The following is a 22,366-nucleotide window of genomic DNA, read 5'->3' on the forward strand; positions in this document are numbered from 1 at the left end:
TTTGTGGACTTTGTTAAGCGAGCCCTGGAGTCCTTGCTCCACATTTTGTTACTGTTACAGTTGAATGTGGGCTGTGGCATCCTGACAGTGATGAAGAGGACAGCTACCTGTCGGGTTAGGAGCCAGCTTAGGAGATCTGGTGTGTGGTGATGCCAAGGGTTCCACAAACCCTTGAACCCCGCCTACCCCCATTCAGGTTAGCCTAAGGCAAACTGCTCATGGGCATCAAAAAGTGATTTTTCTCCATCTCAACTGTTGCCTTTAATCCCTTTAAGGGAAACTGCCCGAATGATACATTGTAACAACCGTACATTTGAAATCATTGAAAGAAACCATTGCTGTGAGTCTTCTTCCTTCCACATCTTTAGAAGCCTAGTGTTTGGCACTGGGCCTTGAAGTTTCTCAGTGAATGTTTGTAACTGGGCTGGAGCTGAAACCCAGTTGGCACAGTGCCTGCCTGACATGCATGAAGAGCCAGGTTTGATCTCAGGCATGATAGCGTATGTAATAACAACATGCAGGAGGTAGATTTAGGAGTTAGTGACCGAAAGTCCAAAGTCATCCCCCGCTATAGAGCAAGTTTGAAACCAGCCTGGGTTACCTGAGACTCTGGGGTGGGAATTACATTTATAAATTAATTAGCAGTGTGCAAAAGCCAGTGATGAGGAAAGAAGAAAACAAAAGCTTTGCTCTGAAAGGACTCCCCTGCCTGAAAACTTGGCAGTCGTTAGAACCCAGTAGGAAAGACTGATCTTCTTCTGGGGGTACAGTGATTCGCTCTGGGGAAGTGCCTGCGACAGACTGGTGTTTCTGGTGAACTGACTGCTTTGCCACCAGCTATGCTAAGTTCCAGAGCAAAACCATCAGTTTACATTGTCGACATCTCAAAAAGCTAATCCCAGGAATGAAATGTTGGGTTTTAATCTAAATATTAGTATTTAGTTTGGAAGCTGGGGATGGTTTAAACTTTACCCTGTGACATCTTTTGAGTGGCATTTTTTTTCTTTTCTAAAATGTTTCTTTTATTACTTGACAGCCTCTCTCTCTCTCTCTCTCTCTCTCTCACACACACACACACACACACACACACACACACACACACACACACACACACACACAGATCACATTCACCTCTATTGCTCTCTCTCATCCCTTTCACACCCCTTCGAATTTCATCTGTATACCCTTTTCTCCCCAAGCAAGTACCTCTTTACTTTCACATCTGGGATGTGACTTTTCATTCAGAGTAGGGGATAGCCACACTTCCTGTGATTGGTGAGACTGCTGGAGGCATGACTGAAATGTAAAGCTAACGTACCAGAGGTTAGGGATCTGAAAAACCTCCAGTCCCACTCAGAATTTGAACTTAGACATCTATACACTAGTTAATTATACACAAGTTTTCTGGGCATTAACCCTTCTTGAACTCCACTTCTGGGAATTGTTTGCAGTGATAGTATCTTTGATTGGGTCCCTTTGAATAACATGGAGTAACCAGGGTGCAGCACAGTGAGCAGTTGAATTGGTTTTCCTGGAAGTTGGGGCTGCCCTAGGCACCATACTTAGTGTTGGCCCCTCAGCACCTAAGAGGAAAGGCTGTGGCCTGGAGGTTCATGCTATAGTGTGGCTGCACTTGGACATTATTCTGGTGTGCTGGATGGCCTTGTTCTTTAGAATCCATTAGCCTGGGCATTTGTGGGTGGACACAATGCAACTTGAGACCCTAAGGTGCACCATAGATGACAATGGGTTTGTTTGGAAAATGTGCAATGCTGGGGGTTGGGCTTACAGCACTAATGTGGCCTACAGTGGGTGCTGTCTCTACCAATTTAAAGCCTGGGGCAGACCCTCAAAGAGACAGAAATCTGAGCAAATTCCTGGTATAGCACTTTCATTTGCAATTGTTTACTTCTAAAAGACACGCAAATTATTATTTTTTTCTTTTCCATCAACGCTGCCTTAGCCTTGCATTTGCCCCGTGTCTCCTGCCATAGCATGAGGTGGTATTGAAGGACTCACTGATAGGAGTAAGTATTTTGTAAACAAGGCAAGAGAAGGCTGAAGCGAGAGTGCCATCAGTAGACTGCTTGCCTCAGAAGCAGGAGAACCTGAACTTGATCCCGAGAATTCACATTTTAAAAAGCCAGACATGGTGACACTTTCTTTTTAATCCCATTAGAGGAGTGGCAGATACAGGAGGATCCCTCTGGTTCACTGGCTAGCTAAGCCTAGCCTACTTGTTAATTTCCAGGCCACAAAGAAACCCTGTCTCAAAACAAAACAAAAAAGCAGACTGAATGTCTCTGAGGAACTACAGTCAAGGTTGTCCTTTGCCCTCCTCCACATGCACATAGAAATACACATATACATAAGGGGGAAAATAGGCAAGACAAGAGGAACTGGTTATATAGAAACAATGTGCTAGCTCTAATCCTTTGCAAGACTCGAAGTGAACATCTCAAAGTATTCCCTTTCTAAGCCAAAACACAAGGAAATTGGTCACACTCTTTCTACATCCATTCTTTCTGTTGCCCCTTTCCCTCACTGGATGACGTCTGCTAGTGCTCGCCACAGAAGCGCATCCCCATGGTTAGCAAGATAAAGACAACCATGCTCCAGCTGCCTGTCCAAAGCTGGGGAGGTAAAGACAGAAGTGGAGGCAAGTCCTGGGGGAAAGATGGTCGCTCTCTAGCCCAAGTGTCTGATCCATGGTTCTCAGGTCACAGGGACCCATGAGTGCCTCCTACCCTGCAGATCAGACTTCCCCGACTTGACCACAGTGTGCTGGTGTGTGGGGCCTCTCCCCCACTTCCTCTCCTCTCAGCACTTCTCCAGGGTGCCACCTCTGCTGTGGCCGTGCTCTAGAAAGAAGCGTTGGTTTCTTTTGATGCTTTTTGTGCCACTTGAGGGTTATTTCTTGGTTAGGTCTATGCAATCCCAGTAAAGCTGCTCCACACAGTAAGAACTGGCGACTTAACCCTTGTCATTTTTCCAAGCTGCATCCATTCCAGCTGCAGTCCTACCTGCCACATATTCCGTCCTTAACAGACAGGCAGAGATGATGATCACAGCTAATGCTCACTGAGCACTTGCTCGTGACTGTGATGTTACGGGGTCCTTTGCACGTATAGACCGTAATAATGAGGTGGGAACTGTTTTAAACATGAGGAAACACACTTAATGAATTGCTCAGGTCTGCAGAGCTAGGAAGAGGTAAGAGAGACTCCACCTCAGGCTATAGAGTTTAGGAATTTAAAACTTGATATTTTACCTTCCTCTCCTCTCAAAATAACTTCAACTTTTATCGCACATTTACACTCGGGGAAGCTGGAGTTTAATCTGGAGTAAGGCTGTTTTAGTGGGCTCTTGGTGCCCAGTTCATGTTCCTGCCCCCACTGCCCAGCATGGGGTAATGACACTTACAGCTACATGCATTTATGTGTGTGTGTGTGTGTGTGTGTGTGTATGTGTATGTGTGTAGGGGGTGCACCCGTGTTGTGTGAGTGTGTGGTAAACAGGCACAATATTGCATGTGGTAGATGTAGTGTGCATTAGTGAGGTATTGGGAAGGAGAGTGTGTATGTGGGCATGCGCACGTGTGCATATAGTGAAACAAGATGGCAGTAGCCATTGGCCTTGAGAGAGTTGCTGTTCAGGGTTTTGGCTATGACAATATGCTGCACCCCAGAAGTTGCCAGGAATCAGATGTGTTTCTATCCTGTGTGGAAGGTCCTGCAGTGGGAGTGAAGCACATTCCAAGTCTCGACATCCTGAGGTACCAAAGTCTGCAAATGGCACACTTTCACTGCAAATTACAAGTCACTTCTGAGTGAATATGTCACAGTCACTCAAGCTGTCTTCAATGACAAATACCCACACAGCCTAATGTTGATAGTCGATAGGCAGACCAGGATGGCCAGAAGGTCATCTGAAATGTTTGTCACAAGCAAAAACAGCACCTGATGTAGGACCGTGTCTCCACCTGGCTATTGTGTTCCTGCCTTGCTCCTGTTCAGGACTTAAATAAAAACAGCTGCAGGCTGATGGAGGGGTTTGGTCGGTTGAATGCTTGCCCTGGAGGACCTGAGTTCCACCTAAGATTGCCAGGCACAGCATCACCCTCGTTAACTCCAGCTGGGGAGACAGAGTCAGGAGGATCCCTGAGGCTTGTTGGCCAGCTAAGCTGGCCAAATCGGTGAGCTCCAGGTTCAGGCACAAACACTCTCTCAAAGGAAGTGGGTGGCGTGCCTGAGGATGAGTGTCTCTTCTGCCCACTTCCCCCAGATACACACATACACATGTGCACAGGCACATACCGTACATGCATAGCTCCAAGGTACACAGTTCTTTTTACTGGAAAAAAATGACACTTATAAGATGTTACAGCATGTGAATTTATATTCGGGTGTCAGAATAAAATGGATCTTACAGCCTCTCAGCCTGGTCCAGAGCACTCACTCTCTCGGGTCTTACCAGTACCAAACCTGCCCCCAGACTCTTGTGTCTTTTCCCATATTTTTCCCTTACCAGCCAAGAAATAGCCAGAAGTTTCTGCCCACCCAAGACTGGTGAAAGAAACAACTGGGCTTGAGCTTTTGGTCACTCTTGCTACCCATTTTCTCCTTGATTTGGGTTTTACAGTGAACAGTGGAACTATCTCTCTGTCTAAGTTTTCCAAGTATGCATTCAGAGATGGGATAGAGAGAAATGCCTCTGTCATTTTTCTGATTATTCCCATGCCTGGCTATACTGGTTGTCTTAAAAATGCATGGTGGAGGAGAATATTTAAGAAACACCATTGAAGGTCAGTGTACACCTCTTGGTGCACACCTCTAATCCCAGCACTGGGGAGGCAGAGGCAAGCAAGTCGATGTCAGTTTGAGACCAGCCTACTCTACAGTAGTGAGTTCAGGCCAGCCAAGGCTGCATAGTGAGACCCTGTTGCTCAAAATAAGGAGGAAGGGAAAGAGGGAGGAAGGGAAGGAAGAAGGGAGGGAGAGAAGGAAAAAATCACTATTGGATTGTAATCAAGAAAGATATCATGACATATTTGAATTTGTCAGAACTAGTGTTCAGATGTTATTGACTGTGTCCAAGAAGCTGGATATACTGGGGAACTGGTGAAATTTGTCAGTCAAGAGTTTAGCCATTCATCCTTTGTCTTTTTATTGAGACAGGGTCTTGCATAGCCCAGCTGGCCTTGAACTTGCTATGCGGTAAAGAATAACTTTGAACCACCGATCCCCCTGCCTTCACCTCCCAAGTGCTTACAAGGCTTACCACACCCAGTTTATGTAATGGTGGGGATGGAACCCAGAGAGCTTCATGCATGCCAGGCAAACATTCTGCTAACTGGGCGACATCCCCAGCCTATGATTCTACAAAGCTTAAAATCTGCCCTTCTGCCTCTACCGGCCCTAAATTCTTGCTTGCGGGTTCTAACAAAATACCAGACTCTTCTCTGTCACACCAAGTTCCGTTCCCCACGAATAATAGGAAGATAGCAGATATCGTGGAGATGGAACACAGGCCTTGGGTTGGTCGTCCTCTTCTTCATCCTCACTGTTGACCATCTGTGGGCCTTCAACGCTTAGCTCTAGTGGCCCTGTGCTCCATGACTGTGTGAGTGTTGGATATCATCTTTCTGGTCTTCTGTGGCTTGATGCAGAGGGAGGTAATGCATTCTCAAGGTTTAAAATTACATGTTTTTTCCCCCATTTTTCGTCACAAATCCAGGGTTTATTTGGTTGGAGCATATTTCCTTACTGACATCATCTGCTGTGCAAGGGGCAGCCACTGCGCTTCCAAAACCACTCAGGGTCATGGAAAGAAACAACAGGCTTCTTTGCCGGGTACACTTGTGTGACTTAACCTGATTTCTGGTGACTTTGACCCAGTTCCACACATCTTACCTCATCCATCTGGTTTTGGCCAGAGGAGGTCATGGAATGTGGGCAACTGGAATTAGCAATCAATGGTTGGCTTTTCAGGCAGGAGACTCTGGCCTTTTGTGGAGTGCCCTGAGGCAGACAGACTGTTCAGAAGTATGTACTCAGTGCAGGGTGGCGCCGTGTGCCAAGGACACCAGAGACCACACTCAGAAAACACAGGGCAAATAGACTTAAACAGCCCAGTTATTGTAAAAACCCATTTCTATGTCCACATGTCCCCCCCTCCCCCGTTTACTTGTGGAATTGAATCATCTGGTAGTTCTTTTCATAGCACTATATGTGGCCATCCCTTAAGAAGGTTCCAAATGGAAATACCACGATTATAAAATGGATCTAGCTTGCTCTCTACACAGGCAGGTAGGAAGAAGGGGGGATCTGTAAAATGGAGGGGTTTTTTTTTCCTTGAGCTTGGGTGTGAGGACTGTGCTGTAATTATATTAGGTGAGATTGTATCCTGAAAGGCTGTAAGAGTAATTCTGATGGTTCTGGTTGGGCAGAAACTAGATGAGATTTCCAGATTGGGTTTAGTCATTAAAACCCCTCTCCTCTGCTTCTGTGAAGAAAGAGATTCTGAATGACGACAGCAAGCTGCTGACCCTCTGCCCTCAGCTAGAAGGAAAGAAAAACTTAACCTAAATGTGGTATGAGTGTTCTTGCTGGTAGTGGTAAGGAGAGTGTGGTGTGTATAGTAAGGGTGATCTAAAAAAAGATTAGATGCACCTTTTTCAGACAGATGACATTTTGCGTCTAGTAGCACGTAAGGTACACCTATTTAAAAATAAGCTATCTGAATCTCCCCTTGAGCATAGTCTAACCAACCAATAAAATGGATTACTTTTTTCCGATGAAATACCATGAAATAATTTTTAACCCACACCAAAAAAATTCAGCAGGAGTTTTCTAAATGTTCCCTCATCCTGGAGACCTAGAAAAAAAAAATGTAAGAACTATATACTGTGAAGAAAGAAAGAAGGAAAGAGAAAGAAATCAAGAAATCGAGATAGAGATACATACATATATATGATTCCAGAATCTTCTAGTTCATTATCAAATCTTTGAAGAAGCTTATTCCAACTGGGAGTTTTGGCAAAATATCTAGTGACCTTTTTCTAAGTCTCTAATTTCAATTAAGACCACAGATCATGGCCACAGATGTGCTTTATGGTTGAAAGGGATAAGATTTGGGAAAACAAGAAGAGAAGAGAGTTTCTATTTGCCATCTGAGTGGCACCCTCTGGGGGCAGGGGTTACTCAGCGTCTGGCCCAGTTTATGAGCAGAATGACGTCTTAGGAAGCATCGTCGTCTTGCTGGTCAAGTCATGTTGCTCAAGGTTTAGTTGGTTACTAGGGAGTTACCAAAAGAGGTAAAGGAGTCAGTTACTTTAAATTTAGACATTCCGTGTCTAACTATGTAGGTGGAGAATGCAAGGGAAACTTGGATCTAAAAATCAAAGCCTCCGGTTCCCTGATTTCCTTCTCATTGGATAGAGTGTCCCTGTCTAGGGATGAGCAGGCTCATCTGGATTTGGCTTTTAGCAAAGACACAAATGCATCAGGGAATGTGAATCAGGTTTTTCTAAGGAAAGCTTAATCTGGTTGGGATGGGAACATTGCAAGGGATTAATGTTTCTGTCCCCATTGTCAGGGCTACCTGTATCTTCACAGGAAACCACATGAGAAGGCGGGCCTAGCTTCCTTATTCTTCACAGACTTCCTGTACACTCAGCCAGCCCAGCTTTCTGTGAATTCATTCTGGGACGTTCTGGCCTCCTGGTTTAACTCTTTTCCATCTAAATTGCATGCAAAGCAGTCCACCTTCCAAATGTCCAGTTGTGCTCAGTTTTAATTACAGTTTGCAATCTTTGTCACTTAAGGTTGAGATGTGTCTATGTGTATTTGTATGCCTATGTGTGTGTTTGTATGCTGAATGGGTATTTACAATTATGTCTTGAAAAAATATTTTAAAAAGCTGTGAAGCTTTAGAAGAAACCTCCATCAATGTGAAGTTTTTAAGAAATGATTTCATGGACCAAGGACATAGGCCCGAGTGCTCGCCTGGCATGTACCACAAGGGCCTGGGTTTGCGCCTCAGTGTGTCTCTGTCTGTCTCTGTCTGTCTCTGTCTCTGTCTCTGTCTCTCTCTCTCTCTCTCTCTCTCAAGTAAAGTTTAGGTCTTCAAGAGCACAGAATAGTACAGGTCTTTGTTTCTTTTAATGAAGTAACTTGACTGGGGATTGGAGGGCATCACTCGAGTCGATTAAAAACCCTTAATACTGAACCTTGCAGTGTCTGATGATCACAGGAACGTGGACTGTGTTTACCAAGTAGACACCATGGCATGGGTGATGGTCCCAAATGACTGATCTAGCCTTGATTCAATAGTGTGACTCCATGGACTTTGCTGTGACGTTGCCATCTTAAGGGCCTTTTGTCTTCAGGTTGAGACTACCATAGCAACGCCCAAACATACCAGTCCTCAAGAACTTACGTATGTCTACTCATAGGTACAAATTATGGCACCATGTACTTTGATTCTTTGTGGTGGACTGGTTGGTTGTGGGCAGTGAGGGCATGGCGTCCTGGTTCTTGCCAATGATATGCCAAGCTTCCTAAAGCTTCCTGTTTATATAGGGTTTTTTCAACTTCAAAGAGGGTTACCACCTCATTTACCACCACTGCCTGGGAGGTAAGACGGATTCCCATTTTATAGGTGGAGGAAGTAGATGTCTAAGTGCCTTACCGGAGGCCACCCAGGGAGTCGGGTGTCCGAGGACAGGTTGGCAGGGCTGGTACCACCTCTTCTTGTCTGGATGGCTCTCTGTCTCTTTCTCCCTGATGTTGTTTGTTCTTGAGAATGGCAGACCGCTAGTAACAAGTCCATAGCATCTATAATAATAAACCAAGCAAGGAGAGAGATACCACACATTTAGCTCCAGGATATTTAAACATGAAGGAGTACATGTGACCCTCCAGACGCTTCCCTTCCCGTCTGTAGAATGGGAACGTTAACAGTTGCCTCCTTCAGGGATGCTGTGCACATGGAAGTCAAAACAAGTTAATGAGGTCGAAAACTTTGAAAACCGCACAGAGCTCTGTAACTCTCGGCTGTCGTTAGTGCTGCCGGGAAATGACGAGGCTGCTTATGGAAGGGGGTGTTGAGGGGTAGGACTTTCCTAATTAGGGGTCTAATTGTTTTGGCGATGTGTGGCAATGATTTCAGTACTGTCATGAAAGAATCCAAAATCAAGGGAAGAAAAGACTATCTTCTGGGGGAAAACTAGCATTCTGAGTAGTATATATTTAGTAGACACAACGGTAAAACAAGTTGATTATGAGTTTTTGGAGTGTGCAGCTGGACCATGGCATATGGTGGGGAGGGGGCAGGGAACAGAGCCACACTGTATTCCACATCACAGGTTCAGGGTGACAGGGTGCTCTCCACTCACCACAGAGATAAAAGGAGAGGGCTCAGTGAACCTCAAGGGCAGTCAATCCTCCCAAGGAACGAGGGACAAAATAGTCACCACTGGGTTCCTGACCCTTTTGCCAAGCACTTGTGTAATGTCGTAGCAATGTGGACGAGGCTTCCACCCCTGAAGGGATGGTTTGAACAATAAAATAACCTCAACTAAGCAGACCAATCAGAAGAAGCCTCCACAGCAGGGCTCACAGGTCCAGTTGAAGCCTTTCCTTTCTCAGCTGGACTCCCCTAGATAGGGTGCAAACTACACAACCAATTTTAGAGGTCCTGAAACCAAAGCGGCCAAGATTTCAGAGGCCTGGAGTTTCAAAAGGCATTCCAAGCAACACGGAGGCTGTAGGCCAGCCAGCCTTGACACAGGGGCCAAGCTTCTGTGCACTGCCATGGGGGCGGCCACAGGAGCCTTTAATACCCCAGCAGTTTTAAACTGGGGATAAAATAAAGTGACTAATCCACAAAGGGACTCAGCCATTTGACTGAAAATAAAATCAAACGCCTTAGGGTTTTTCTTTTTAATCTTTATTGGTTTTTCTGCTTACAAAAGTAATACATGCTGGTTGTGAAAAAAAATTCAAATATTAGAGAAATATGTAACAGGGCAAAGAAAATGTCCTCTACATGCTCAGCCTTCCAAGAAGGGGGAAAAATTACCTCAACATTTTGTGCAAATGAGAGGTCCTTTTCCAAACAGATCTTTGCTGGGTTTTCTTTCCACAACAGAAGCAAAACTGATAGACAGCCACATGTGTGACAGATAGTCTATCATAATTGCAGCCATGGTTTAGCCCCTAGTCATTTTCTTGGCAAGCCAGAAGTCACCCCCAAGCACATAAGTCCAATTCAAGGTAGTGTGGGTGCGGAGGAGAAACTCATTTGGTAAAGCGCTTGCCTCTCAAGCTTGAGAACCTGAGTTCAGTCACTAGCGCCCATGTTTAAAAAAAAGAAAAGAAAATAGGTGGGTGGGGAAATGGAGACAGAGGATTCCAGGTCTAGCTATATTGGTAAGTTCCGGGTTCAGTGAAAACCCCTATCTGAAAAATAGCTGAGAGCCATGGAGGAGGACACCCACTCTCAACGTTTAGCCTCCCCGTATACATGCACACAGTGGTCCTGTGCACTCTCACTAACACAAAGTGTGGTGCACAGATGATGTGCCATCACTGGCGTGAGCAGAGTCTATAGACGCTGCATTTATTTTTTGCTATGAACCAATAGAACAATGTCCTACATCCCACCACTATTTGTGACGTGCACCATTGCTGCAGCTAAGAGCTGCTGTGTGCCAAGCTGCCGTGGCGGCCAGCAGGAACCACCTTCCGAGGTCCCTAGCAAATAAGCAGCTTTTCTCTATCCCCACTTTGCAAAGAGCTTAGACTCTGGAGGAAAGAATTTCATCCCACTATGAGGCAGGGCTCCTTATCCACAACAACAGTAAAAATAACTAGTAGTTATCCGAATGTGAAGTCTAAAAGAATCATGTGGTGTGTGCCTGGATTTGGATGCACAAATAGAACTACATGGAGACAGCTCAGGGAGGCCGCGCCGTTCATGTGCCATACCGGCAAATCTTCGGTTAAGAGGCTGGAATGAGAGGGGTTAACTAATGTCCCAGGCTTAAGAATTGGTAAACCTGAGGTGAGTCACTGGAAGGTCAAACATTCTGCCTGGAATTCTGCGAAATAGAAAGGGTAGCCCAGAATGGGAATGGTGACATTCAGCCGTATGCTAGAAGCTAATTCCCAGGATTGGCTACTGACACGGGTTCCTTTAACATGTAGGCTTTTTCCGGTCGCTGGGGTGGTTTCTCTTGAGCCTCCATGAATGATTATGTACCAAGGGCAAGCTCACTAGTTTCTGTTGTTCAGATGGTTTGGCTTGGCAGGACGGCATGATGAGAAATTGTTTCTATTATTGTGTGTGTGTATGTAGGTACAAACAGCCCATAGCACACATATGGTGGTCAGAGGACAACTTGCAGGAGTCATTTCTCTTTTACCATATGGATCCCAGGGGCTGAGCTCAAGTCATCAGGTTTGGTGTCAAAGGTCTTTTCCTCTGAGCCACTTTGTAGGCCCCAGAGCTGCATTTGCTCTTAAACAGTCTTCTCACACGTAGGAGGAAGCGATGCCTTGCCTCTCCCATAGGCTAGAAATAAAAAGCAAACGGTGCTGAGCACCCAGCTCAAGGATCACATGGTTAATTGGCACGCTGGCAGCCGGAAGTCCGCCTCTGCCAGTATGGAGAGCCTGCCTGAACTGCTTAGAGTGCACAAGAGCGAATTATGTAGACAGTAGGATTGGGGGATTGTGCGGGACGTGGGCGGATGAAAGTTTTCATAGCAAGATCGTTCACTGCGAGGCTAATCTGGGACCACACAGCCACATCTGGCTTCCAGTGGTCCACTGCTCAATGATATTGGCTGGGAGCAATACATATGTGCTGCAGATTAGTCTACGTACATGTGACTGTCAACCATGGTGGTATCTGACAGGGAACGTTTGGAATGCTGACCAAGTTCATGTGTGTAGTAGATACAGGGGCTAAGACACATCATTTGTGCTGAAAGAGTGATGTGTGGGGATGACAGCGCTTCCTGGTTGAGAATGGGAAGGCTGGACGGATGGGAGGTGAAGGAATTTTTATCATTCTTGTTGAAATGAAAACTGAAATTGGTGGCCATCTTGTGAAATATCTGGGAGGCAGAGACTATCATTTTCCCCTCTGTGATTCATCTGAGTCCGTCTGTTGAGTAGCAGTAGGACCGGGGAGGGCTTCTGCATGCTGGGGGAATTGAGCAGAGAGGTGAGTGGAGTGCCTTGCTCCCGGTTGTGAATGTTTGCTGTGAGAATGTCAACACATGTGATCAGATGACATTCAGAGGGCTTGCTGTAGGAGCAGGTGCATTTTCCTCATCTCCCAAAGAGCACTCACAGCTGAAATTACCTTCTGAGATAAGACAGCCATGCAGGGGGTCAGCTAGCAGAACAGTTTTAATCTGACCAAATAGAGCTGAACCTTGTTCTACAGAGGCCGTTCGGTCCCCACCTGTGACGTGCCTGGAGAAGCTCGTTCTAACTAATTCTGATACTTTAGCCTACGTGGCCTGCTGAGGCTAAGCACAGCACTCGGGAACAAAGGTCTAGGGAAATGGCCTCATCTTGGACAGACCAGCGAGTCTACATGAGCCCATTCATTCTTTGCTTTGTGGCCTCCAGGTAAACTTGTGCAATCAACTCGGGTTTGGATAACCTTGACTTCGGAAAGACCCGAACTTATGTAAGGATTAAAACCAAGGGTGCTGAAGCCTGACTCAGGCCCCCAACCCTGAGCCAGCAATACCAGACCAGCTGCCTGAGTCCGTGCTGCCGTTAACCATTGCCCTGCCCCAGTCAGGCTGTGAGCCATTCCCAGGTGGATAGTGTTAAGGCAGAGATAATTCCAACCCTTCCCCATGACATGAGCAGACCAGCAGACCTGTCTGTATAATTTAAAGCACTACTGGAGCCATTTTAAAGCATTTGGATTAGAACTCTCTGAACCCCCCCCCCCGCCTTGCAGTTTTAATTCCTGCTCCACCCCAGTGCACAGCAGCAGAATTCACATTCCTATCTGACTCAGGAAGTAATAGTTTCCCTGGAGGGTCCAGGCACCTCCATGGCCTTTAGATTCCTATACAGAATTGATATATACATATCTCCCATCACTGAGACAGACTGAAGATGCTTTTGCTGCCTTACATCTGTGTGGCTGTATTTGTGTGTGCATGCATGTGGCGATCAAAGGCTCCGTCGTGCGTCTTTCTGAAGCATTCCCTACCTTGTTTCTATGTGGAGGCATGGTCTTTCATTGAACCCAGTGCGCACCAATTCAGTTGGTCGGGAAACTCTTGCCTCTGCCTGCCAAACACTGGAATTTCAGACTGGCTGTCATGCCCACCATGCATTTAGGTGGGTGCTGGAGATCGGAACCCAGTCCTCTGTGTGCAAGGCTGATGGTTTACCCACTGAACCCCTATGCCCTGAAGATGGTTCTTGAAAGGCCTGGTTGAAGAAGAGTGATGCTCAATTTGCCTCAAGTGGTTCTGATGCTGATTTACACGGCGGGGGCTAAAGAGGCTGCTGGTATCATTTCAGTGATAGCGTAAAGCGTAAACACAGGCAGAAGGCAGCTCCTGGTGGGTTGTCTCTATTTCACAGATAAATTCTGTTGAACAAGTGGACTGAATAGTGTTGCCTAATTATTCTCTTCCTCGCAGGTCAGGGTGGAGGCAGCCAGTTCTTATTAGAGACTAGTTCGTGCAGTTGGGAAAACCCGGGTTGGAACTGTGGGCTGATGGCCCTTTTTAGATGCCTTTTCCCTCTGCCACTTGTTTGAAATGTGTTGAGCACAAGTGCCTGGTGCTGGAAGACAGCCTTTCCCATGACTCTAGCAAAGATACTGAAAGGAACGCTTACTACGAGGCCTTATGCTATGTGACTCAAGGAAGTCAAGCAAGGCGAGGTTGGAAATTCTAAGTTGCAGTGTCACCATTATGAGGCAGTAGGCCTCCAGATGATTCTGAAGAATTTGAGTGGATTTTGGACAGTCTCTATCTGGGCAGGAGGGATGCCTCAGTAGTTAAAGAGTGCTTGCTGCTCCTCTAAAAGGACCTGAGTTGGGTTCCTGGTGCCTCTGGTGGACAAACTCCAGCTATAGGGAGTTTGTGCGCCCTCTTCTGGCCTCTAGAGGCATTGCTCACATGCACACACCCACATATATACACAGCCAAATCTTGGATTGACAAACAAGGGATACAGTGCTGAAAAGATACATAAGAAAGGACCGTCCTTCTAGAATAACTGGAAGTCAGCGCAACACTCATCTTCTTGGGAGTTAGCAGGCTGCACGGTTTATAGTGAGTTTTAATTCAGTAGTTTTGTATATTTGGATGTTATTACATCATTGCATCAAGTACTAAAGTCAGTGGTGGTATTTCATTAGAAGAGAGTAGGCGGTGCATTCGTGTGTGTGTGTGTGTGTTGCATACATCACACAACAGAGAACAGAGTCCCTGGATGAGACCATTGCTTTGTGAGAGGCATAAAGCTACCTAGCTATGGCATAAAATGAAACTGACTGTGGTCCTTGCTATTCTGGGTGTTAAACTTGGCAGATGATGTGCTGTGGTGACAACCAGTGTGGAAACTTTGGGATGTAAATGTAGCACAACTGAGCATTCTGGGTAAATGGGGGTGTTGGGGGGTGGGTCATCACCATCACCGCAGACCAGCCTCGGTCTCTGTGATTTCACATATAAACCCGGTCTAAGAGATGAGTTAAATGTGAGATTTTTTTTCTCCCCCGTGTATTTTATTCTGTATATTTCAGGGTTTCCATTCTACTTTTTCTACCTCCACTGGAAATACAGTGTGTTTATTTAGAGATATGCCTGGCCAGGACATTAAACTTTGGTGTCATATCTTAATCATTTGGTTTTCCAGAGGCAAGCAGCTTTAAATAATTAATTGCATAAAAATACATGGATGCTGCACCCCCCCCCAAAAAAGATCAATTTCCATCATAAAAAAAAAATTCAGAAGCAACCTCTCCTGTTTGTCGAAATTCATCATTATTAAATTTGGGCAGGATATTAACTTTATGGCTGAAAGGTTTTGGCTGCACAGAGATGAACTAATTTTGAACACACGGCAACTACATTAATTCTCTGAAAAGATGAGCGAGGAGCCCTTCCTATCATACGTAACTTATTAATATTTTGAATTGAATCATTTTCCTAAGTAGACCTGACTTTTTGGGGGTGTATTTTTCTCTCCCAGTCAAGAGCCACATGCTCAGCCAAGACAGATTTATGACCTTTTAAAAATAATGACGGAAAATGAGATGGGGTAGGAGGGGACGTGTATTAGTGTCTGCTCTGCTCTGAGGCCTAAACTGCGAACTCTCCAGTTCTAGGAGCCTTTGAAATGCTGATTCCAGTCTTCTTGTGGGCTCTTAAACACCTTCTCAAATGACCCATTTTAATAACCCGAAAGCTATTATATAACGAGCAGCCATAATTTAGTCCGGGGCTCTAGGGGGACTCGTGCAGTTCAGCAATGAATAGTTAATGCAGGGTAATGCTTATCAGGTTATTAGTCTTCGCTATACAAATGCTGATCGGGGAACGCTTTTATAAGGTGTTTAAAAGAAAATGTAATTAACTGGTTGCATGCTTCTGTTGCAGCTCAAATTGAAATTATTCCATGCAAGATCTGTGGAGACAAATCGTCAGGAATCCATTATGGTGTCATTACGTGTGAAGGCTGCAAGGTAAGCTGTTTGAATTGTTGTTGTTGTTTCTATTCGTGTTACGAGGCATCTTTGCGATTTCTATTTATTTTTTTTTTTTACCTCCAGTCTACCTTTATATAAAAGTTCTACTCCTTGAGCTTCTGAGTGATGACGACAGGTTGTGGTCGGTGCTGTGCTGTTAGACCGTATTCACTGTAGTTGCTTAGAACCTAGCTAGTCCTTTCCTAAAGATGGCAGAAGAATCAAGAGTGAGGGACCAGAGTCGACTGCACTGATGAGATACCTCTGGGATGGAGAGATGATGGTTCAGTGGGGAATAGCATTCCGTGTGTGAGGACGCATTCCCTGGCATCTATGCGGAAACTCCAGAAATGGCCACTCATGGCCATTACCCCAGCCGTCTGGGGTAGAGATCCCGGAGGCTTACTGACCAGCTAGCCTAGCTGCAGCAGTGAGCGCCAGGTTCAGTGTGAGACCCTGTCTCCCGGGGATAAGGCAGGGAGTTTCAGGGAAAGACACTGACATCCCGTTCTGGCCTCCCTTGCTGCAAAGGGCATGCACACACACCTTAGATAGCCCATTACTGGATTCATGAGAAGGTATTCCCGTGAGTTTTACTTGGTTGTGACTGAGTGTTTCTGTTGCTATTCAGATGTTAAGTTATGGGAAGAACTGAGCTTTAATCCCTCAACTTCATCCATAAAGTAGCCGTGACACCTGCCCTTCCCACCTGTTAGAACCTGAGAAGTGTCGCTTGTGTCTACATAGTGTCTTCCTTATTGCTACTGCGACCATTTGTATTCTGTGACCCTGGAGCCATGGATGAAGAGCATGCTTACTGTGAGAATGGGAAAAGGATGCTTATCTTAATCGATCCAGGACCACGCCCCCAAACTGTTATTCAGATTTCCATTGGTTAAATGTTAAATTCTTCTGCCTGTATGGGAAGAGTCCTAAGACCGGGTTAAAGTAGCACAAAATGAGTGGGAGAGTTGCTATTTGATGCAAAAGGCCTGGGAGACAGTAATAGCCAAACCCAGATTGGCCCTGAGGCTTTTTAAGATTGGGGGCTGGGGGAAAATCTGTGAATTTGGTTTGCTTTCCATTAGTGAAAACTAGAATGTATTCGATAAGATAGAATCACCTGCAGACGTGCGGACATAATGGCTGAGAGATTTGGGGAGATTAGCCTCATCCTTTTCTAAATTCTTCCTTTCACTGCTAATCATATCATTGGCTGATTTACATATATGTAAATGTACCATCTAGACTGCAGGTTAATGGAGGTGGATTTTTAAAAATTATCGTGCATGTTTATTTGGGGCAGGAAGAGGAGAAGCCATGGCATGTATATGGAGGTCAGAGGACAACTTGCAGGAGCCTATCCTGTGGGTCCTCGGAACTCAGGTCATCAGTCTGGGTGGCAAGTCCCTCTACCCACTAAGCCACCTCACTGGTCCAAAGTGTGGGACTTTTGTACACCACCAAATCCTTTTGTACTTTTGTAAAAGGTCACCCACCTTTCAGAAGTGGGGAACTTGTTACTTGAGGGGAATTTTGAATTATTCATCTCTGTGGTTTAGGCCTCATGGTACTGGATTAAAAAAAAGAAGACAGAAAACTATGCCCCTTTCTTCCTTAATCTGTCCTCTCTGAAATAATTATTTTAAAAATGAAATACTTGGGACTGGAGAGAAGGCTGAGTGTATAGCAGTGCTCTACAAGTGTGAGGTCCTAGCATAGAGCGTGTGTGCTCTATGTATTGACAGGGGCAGAACCAGACAGATCCCCAGAGCTCACCTGCCAGCCACCAGAGCTGAAACAGTGAACTTCAAGTTCAGTGACTCTCTGTCTCAGGTATTAAGAGTGACAGAGGAAGATACCCAATGTCCTCCTCAGACCTCTTGCATGTCCCACAGATATGAAAAGAAAAGTTGAAATACTAACCTAGCTATACACATGACCTGTCCGTGACAGCTGGCCCAACTTCAGCCTCTGTATCCCCAAACTTATGTCCTCGGTGGGAGTACCAGGTCCTCTCTTGTCCCTACAGTAGTGTTTACTCTGTTGTGGTCCTCTGCAAGCATAGCCTTTGTGCATGGCCCATCCCCTTGGTGTCTGTACCACCTATACCCTTGGCATTCTGCCCTAGAAGCCCAGCACTCCCTCTGAGTCAGTCAGCTGTGCCACTGTAGTTCTATTCTATGTATTGAACTGACAATGGATTATCTAGAAAAATGAAATTCGGGCTAGAATGGGGGTGACTTGCATGCTGTGTCTCAGGCTCATTAATAACAGGCTAGTCAGTAAGTCCTGAATTGACAGAGTACACATGCACAAGATACATTTTAAGGCCCACTATTTTTTTTCTGGAGAAAGTAAATAAAAACAGTAAGGCTAACAGCAGTTACAGTCCCAGTATATCCAGACACCTTCATCCCCCACTCCCCGAATCCTGTCCTTGCCACACCTCCATGTTGAAATGGTGTTCAGCTCGTCTGCTCACGTGACTTCCCACAATGAACACCAGTAAACCACTAGAGTGTTGTTTATTCAGAGCTGTATAGTATTATGAGTTTGGTTTTGAGGGATACAGTATGTGTTCTATATTATAGTGTCTGACTGTAATAATTTTCTCCCTAGTTACAGAGAAGTCTACAGATTTCTGCCACTGCCATTCATTATCACATTCTAACCAGGTGGAGATGATCCCACCATGTAAATCATAAATAATTTTCTTTCTGGCAGTATAATGAGACATAGGAGGGTAAACAGCATTATATATCAAATGGATGTGTAATAAGGAAGGGGGAGAGGAAATGGTCTGTGTTGTTGAGGCAGTTACTTTTCTATTGCTGTGATAAAACAGGACAGACACAACTTATAAATGAAAGCATGCCATTGGGCTTACAGTTTTATAGGGTTAGAGTGTGTGAAGGCATGGCAGTAGGAAGGCCAAGAGCTCACATCTCAAACTGCAAGCAAGAGGTAGAAGGCAGGAGTCTGCTGAAACCTCAGAGCTCGCCTCCAGTGACACACCTCCTCCAACAAGGCCACACCTCCTCTAACAAGGCCACACCTCCTCCAACAAGGCCACACCCTCCCAATCCTTCCCAAACAGTTCCACCAACTGGGGACTAAGTATTCAAACATAGGAGTCTGTGGTGGGGGCGGGGAGGGGCAGTCTCATTCAAGCACCACAGTCACTTTCTGAGCTAGCTGTTTTATAGGTATATCTAAAAATCAACCTGACCATAAAGCCAGAGACCATGATCATTGAAGTAATTATCATTTTTCCATATCATTTCTTACGTAAGCAGAAACCGTAGCTGTGAGGACTCCTCGCTTGCTTCCGGCTCTTCCCGGTTTGCCCTCTGCTCTTACCCTCTAGACAGGGACAGTGTTCTACATGGCCTCAGAGTCTCAGACTACCTGGGTTGGAATTCTGCCTGGGATTTGTCAAGTGGCTTTATCACCTAGATATCAATCCGTTCCCCCAGCCTGTTAGGTCAGGGTAGCAAGCTGCTTGCTAGAGTAGCCTCGTGCATCCAGGTCAGACACCCAGGAGAGGCTCGCATATGCAGGGAGCCTTTGCATACCCGAGAGTTGGCTGTTGTTACCCAAATTCCTCCATACTTTGGCAGTGCTCAAGGTAGACAGGTACTATTAATGGGATATCCATGGTCCAGTCTTGTCTTCGGTAGCCATTGGCACTCTTGCATATCAAGGCATAGGATAGTAAAAGTAATACGAGAACTCTACCTTGGGGCCACGTACCATAAGCCCTCTAAGGAATCCAAACATGTCACTGACTAAATCCTCCCTCAAGCAGTTTGTGGTCTATCAGTAGAGAAGGGGTCTGTGCGGGGCAAAAATAACTGTGTGTAAACTCGCGATGCCCATATCCAGCTGATGGCGTTAAAGAAATCTGGGCCTGCTTCAGTTTCACAGGGACGGGGAGGCATCCTGGGCTATGAGTTAAGGAGAGTGGGGAATGGCAGCCTTGGTTGTAGCCACTGCATTTAGGGAAGTGCATACCCCCCAGCTGGAAGGGAATAAGCGCTGGTTTCTGTGGGTCGTGGAAGGGAACAAGGGTTCCCTCCAAGTCTTAAGGATGCTGTAACAAGGTTTTATCGTCATTGAGGTGCATTGCTTGCTCTCTTGAAAGAGTACCACAGCAGTATGCAAGGCTCCCCTGTCAAGAGAGGTTTCTGAACTCCTCGAAGCAAATCTGGTTGATCCCTTGGTAAGAAAGAGCAGCCGGTGGGAACCAGAGGTTGGAAAGACAGAGAGAAAAGCCTAGAGATGATGCCTGGGGTTGTAACTAGAAAGCTGAGTCTCCATCCTCACCCTGTGAGAAAGGAATGTGCTGAGAACTGTGCTCCTGGTTAGGCCTTTGAGAAATGGCCCAATGGCCACTTACTCTCCCTTCTCCCTTCCCACGGCGGCTCAGCCGATAATGGAACATTTCTGTCACAGACACCTACTTTTTGTTCGTTTTTCAAATCCATAACTGTTTTAGGCTTTCGTCTCTACAGTTTCAACTGTATGGTTGTTTTAAGAAGTATATGGTGTACGTGCAGATACCACGGAAGTCAGGAAAGGGTGTCAGATCCCCTGGAGCTGGAGTGAGATTTGGTTATGAGCTGCGGGAACCTGGGGCTTTTGCAAGAGCGGGAGTACACTAACCCCTAGCCTCCGTTTTTAAGTTTACTGTACAGTCTAGTGCTGGGGGTAGTAAATTGCTTTTTCATACTTAAAGACTCTTTGCTCTCCATAAAAATACATATAACCTCTATATATATATATATATATATATATATATATATATATATATATATATACTCATCAATGACTTATAGCTGAGACAATATCCTATGTGAAACTTCCTCTTCCAGTCAGTCACAGGGAAACTTAGAATCATCTCTTCATATAAGCATCTTGTAAAATAACTATAGGAAGGTCTTTAATGATATTTAGAGTATGTTACAGATATTTTTCTCCCATCTGAGGAAATCATCAAAGTGTGTGGAGCTTTGTATGGGCTTGGCTGGAAAGAAACTCGACGGCTATTCATTCCCTTTAGGCCCTCCTAGCTCTACATGAATTCTGCCATTTTTGTTATTCAGTTGTTAAACAGTCACTCTGACCCCTGAGCTGGCTCTGTATGGTTTTCAACATTAATGTTTTCATATTCAATATTTTTTTTGGTTCTTTTTTTTCCGGAGCTGGGGACTGAACCCAGGGCCTTGCGCTTCCTAGACAAGCGCTCTACCACTGAGCTAAATCCCCAACCCCATATTCGATATTTTTTATCTGTAATGCTTTAAAATGCCTAGTCCTGGACCAGAGCTTGGCCTTTTCAAATGAACGTCAGAGCTGGGGGAAAAGAAGCTGTTACTTCACCCTTCCACCATCTAAACCTTCCATTCTGCTGTGTTAGGCGATGAGGTGGGTGGAGCAACTCTGCTTCCGCCTCCAGCACCACAAAAACTAGTGGCTTGTCCCTCCTCAGCTCACAAACAAACTGAGTTCCAGACGGTGTGGTAGGTAGAATCTTCCCTGCCTGAGAACTAGATCTCTGGATGGTTCTCCTGGGGTTGCTGAGTGCCTTCCTCAGGACTGGATCTGAGACTGTTGGAGCTCAGGCGCTGGCAACACCTACACTTAACAAATGGGACACCTGAGGTGATGTCAGCTCCCAGTCAGAGCTCATTGCCACACTCAGTTCCACGAGGAGGAGGAGGTGGGCCGTTATCTATGGAAGAAAGTTTTCCCGGGGAGGCATGCGGCATGCGTGAGCACGGGTGAGGTGGGGGTAAGGCAGTTGTATGCCAGCTAACTGGTGCTAATGAGGCCACCTGTTCTCCTCTAACGACTCCGAGTCTTTCCTCCTTCACTGCTTAGGAGACTGACTCCTGCTCCAACTCCATTTCTACTTTCTCACTTCCTTCGACTCTTCTTCTCCCTGACTTCAATCTATAGATGACCTATCCTTACCCTCACTAAACCTGGCAGTTACCATCTCTCTCCCACTGTCTAGCTTCTCCAAGTTCTATCCACATTCTTCCTCGCCCTCCTGAACATTCTCGAAAGGAAGCTCCCAGGATAAATAAAAATCGGGACCTAGGGCATCCTATAGCCTCAGAGTACTCAGCTCTTCTCAGCACAGGCAGACGCAGAACCCACTTATACAGTCTCCCAGATTTCCAATTCTTAGTCAGACTGCAAAATGCAATGCTGTGGGCAGGCATAGGAGCACTCACAATAACTCAGAGTCATGAATAAATCTTGGTTGTCAAAAAGCAAATGTGTAGCCATTCCAACTCGTCTGCCATTAGAATTCCGCGAGGCAGCTGTCAGCTGTTTTCTTGTAATTAAACAGCCAATGAGCAGCTAATTAAGACATATGTGTACACAGAAGTGGAAGTGGGTATGTTAATGAACTGTAGGAATCAATTCATTACGTGAAAATTGTCAAAAGACCAAACATCAGATCAGTATTGCAGCCTGTGCTTCATGCAGAAGCAGCCCCAAGTGGGAGGGACCTCCAAGTCCAGGGCAAGACTCCCAAGTACCCTGCTACCACACAGCTCAGTGGCCAGCTAGCCCACATGCTTGAGTGAAATCAGTAATAACCCCA

At 45.7% G+C, this 22,366-nt stretch overlaps 1 protein-coding gene and 1 long non-coding RNA gene across 8 annotated transcripts in view; one reads left to right on the top strand and one right to left on the bottom strand.

Annotated features, from left to right (window-relative positions):
* Rora (RAR-related orphan receptor A) overlaps positions 1 to 22,366 on the top strand; it is a 733,322-nt gene that overhangs the window by 677,418 nt on the left and 33,538 nt on the right. For all 7 annotated transcript variants that reach the window (NM_001427367.2, XM_087561152.1, XM_087561156.1 and 4 more), the window contains 1 exon segment: positions 15,656 to 15,741. In NM_001427367.2, coding sequence (NP_001414296.1) covers positions 15,656 to 15,741 — 86 coding nt within the window.
* The window catches only part of LOC148004224 (uncharacterized), a 34,291-nt gene continuing 16,256 nt past the window's right edge, over positions 4,332 to 22,366 (bottom strand). Inside the window, exons 2-3 of the long non-coding RNA XR_015627810.1 lie at positions 8,692 to 8,837; positions 4,332 to 6,876 (exon numbers count right to left, since the gene is read on the bottom strand). This is a non-coding gene — a long non-coding RNA (uncharacterized LOC148004224). The remainder of the gene's footprint in view (positions 6,877 to 8,691; positions 8,838 to 22,366) is intronic.

Source organism: Rattus norvegicus, chromosome 8, assembly GCF_021556685.1.
Source record: "Rattus norvegicus strain SHRSP/BbbUtx chromosome 8, alternate assembly SHRSP_T2T, whole genome shotgun sequence".
NCBI classification, from domain to species: Eukaryota; Metazoa; Chordata; class Mammalia; order Rodentia; family Muridae; genus Rattus; species Rattus norvegicus.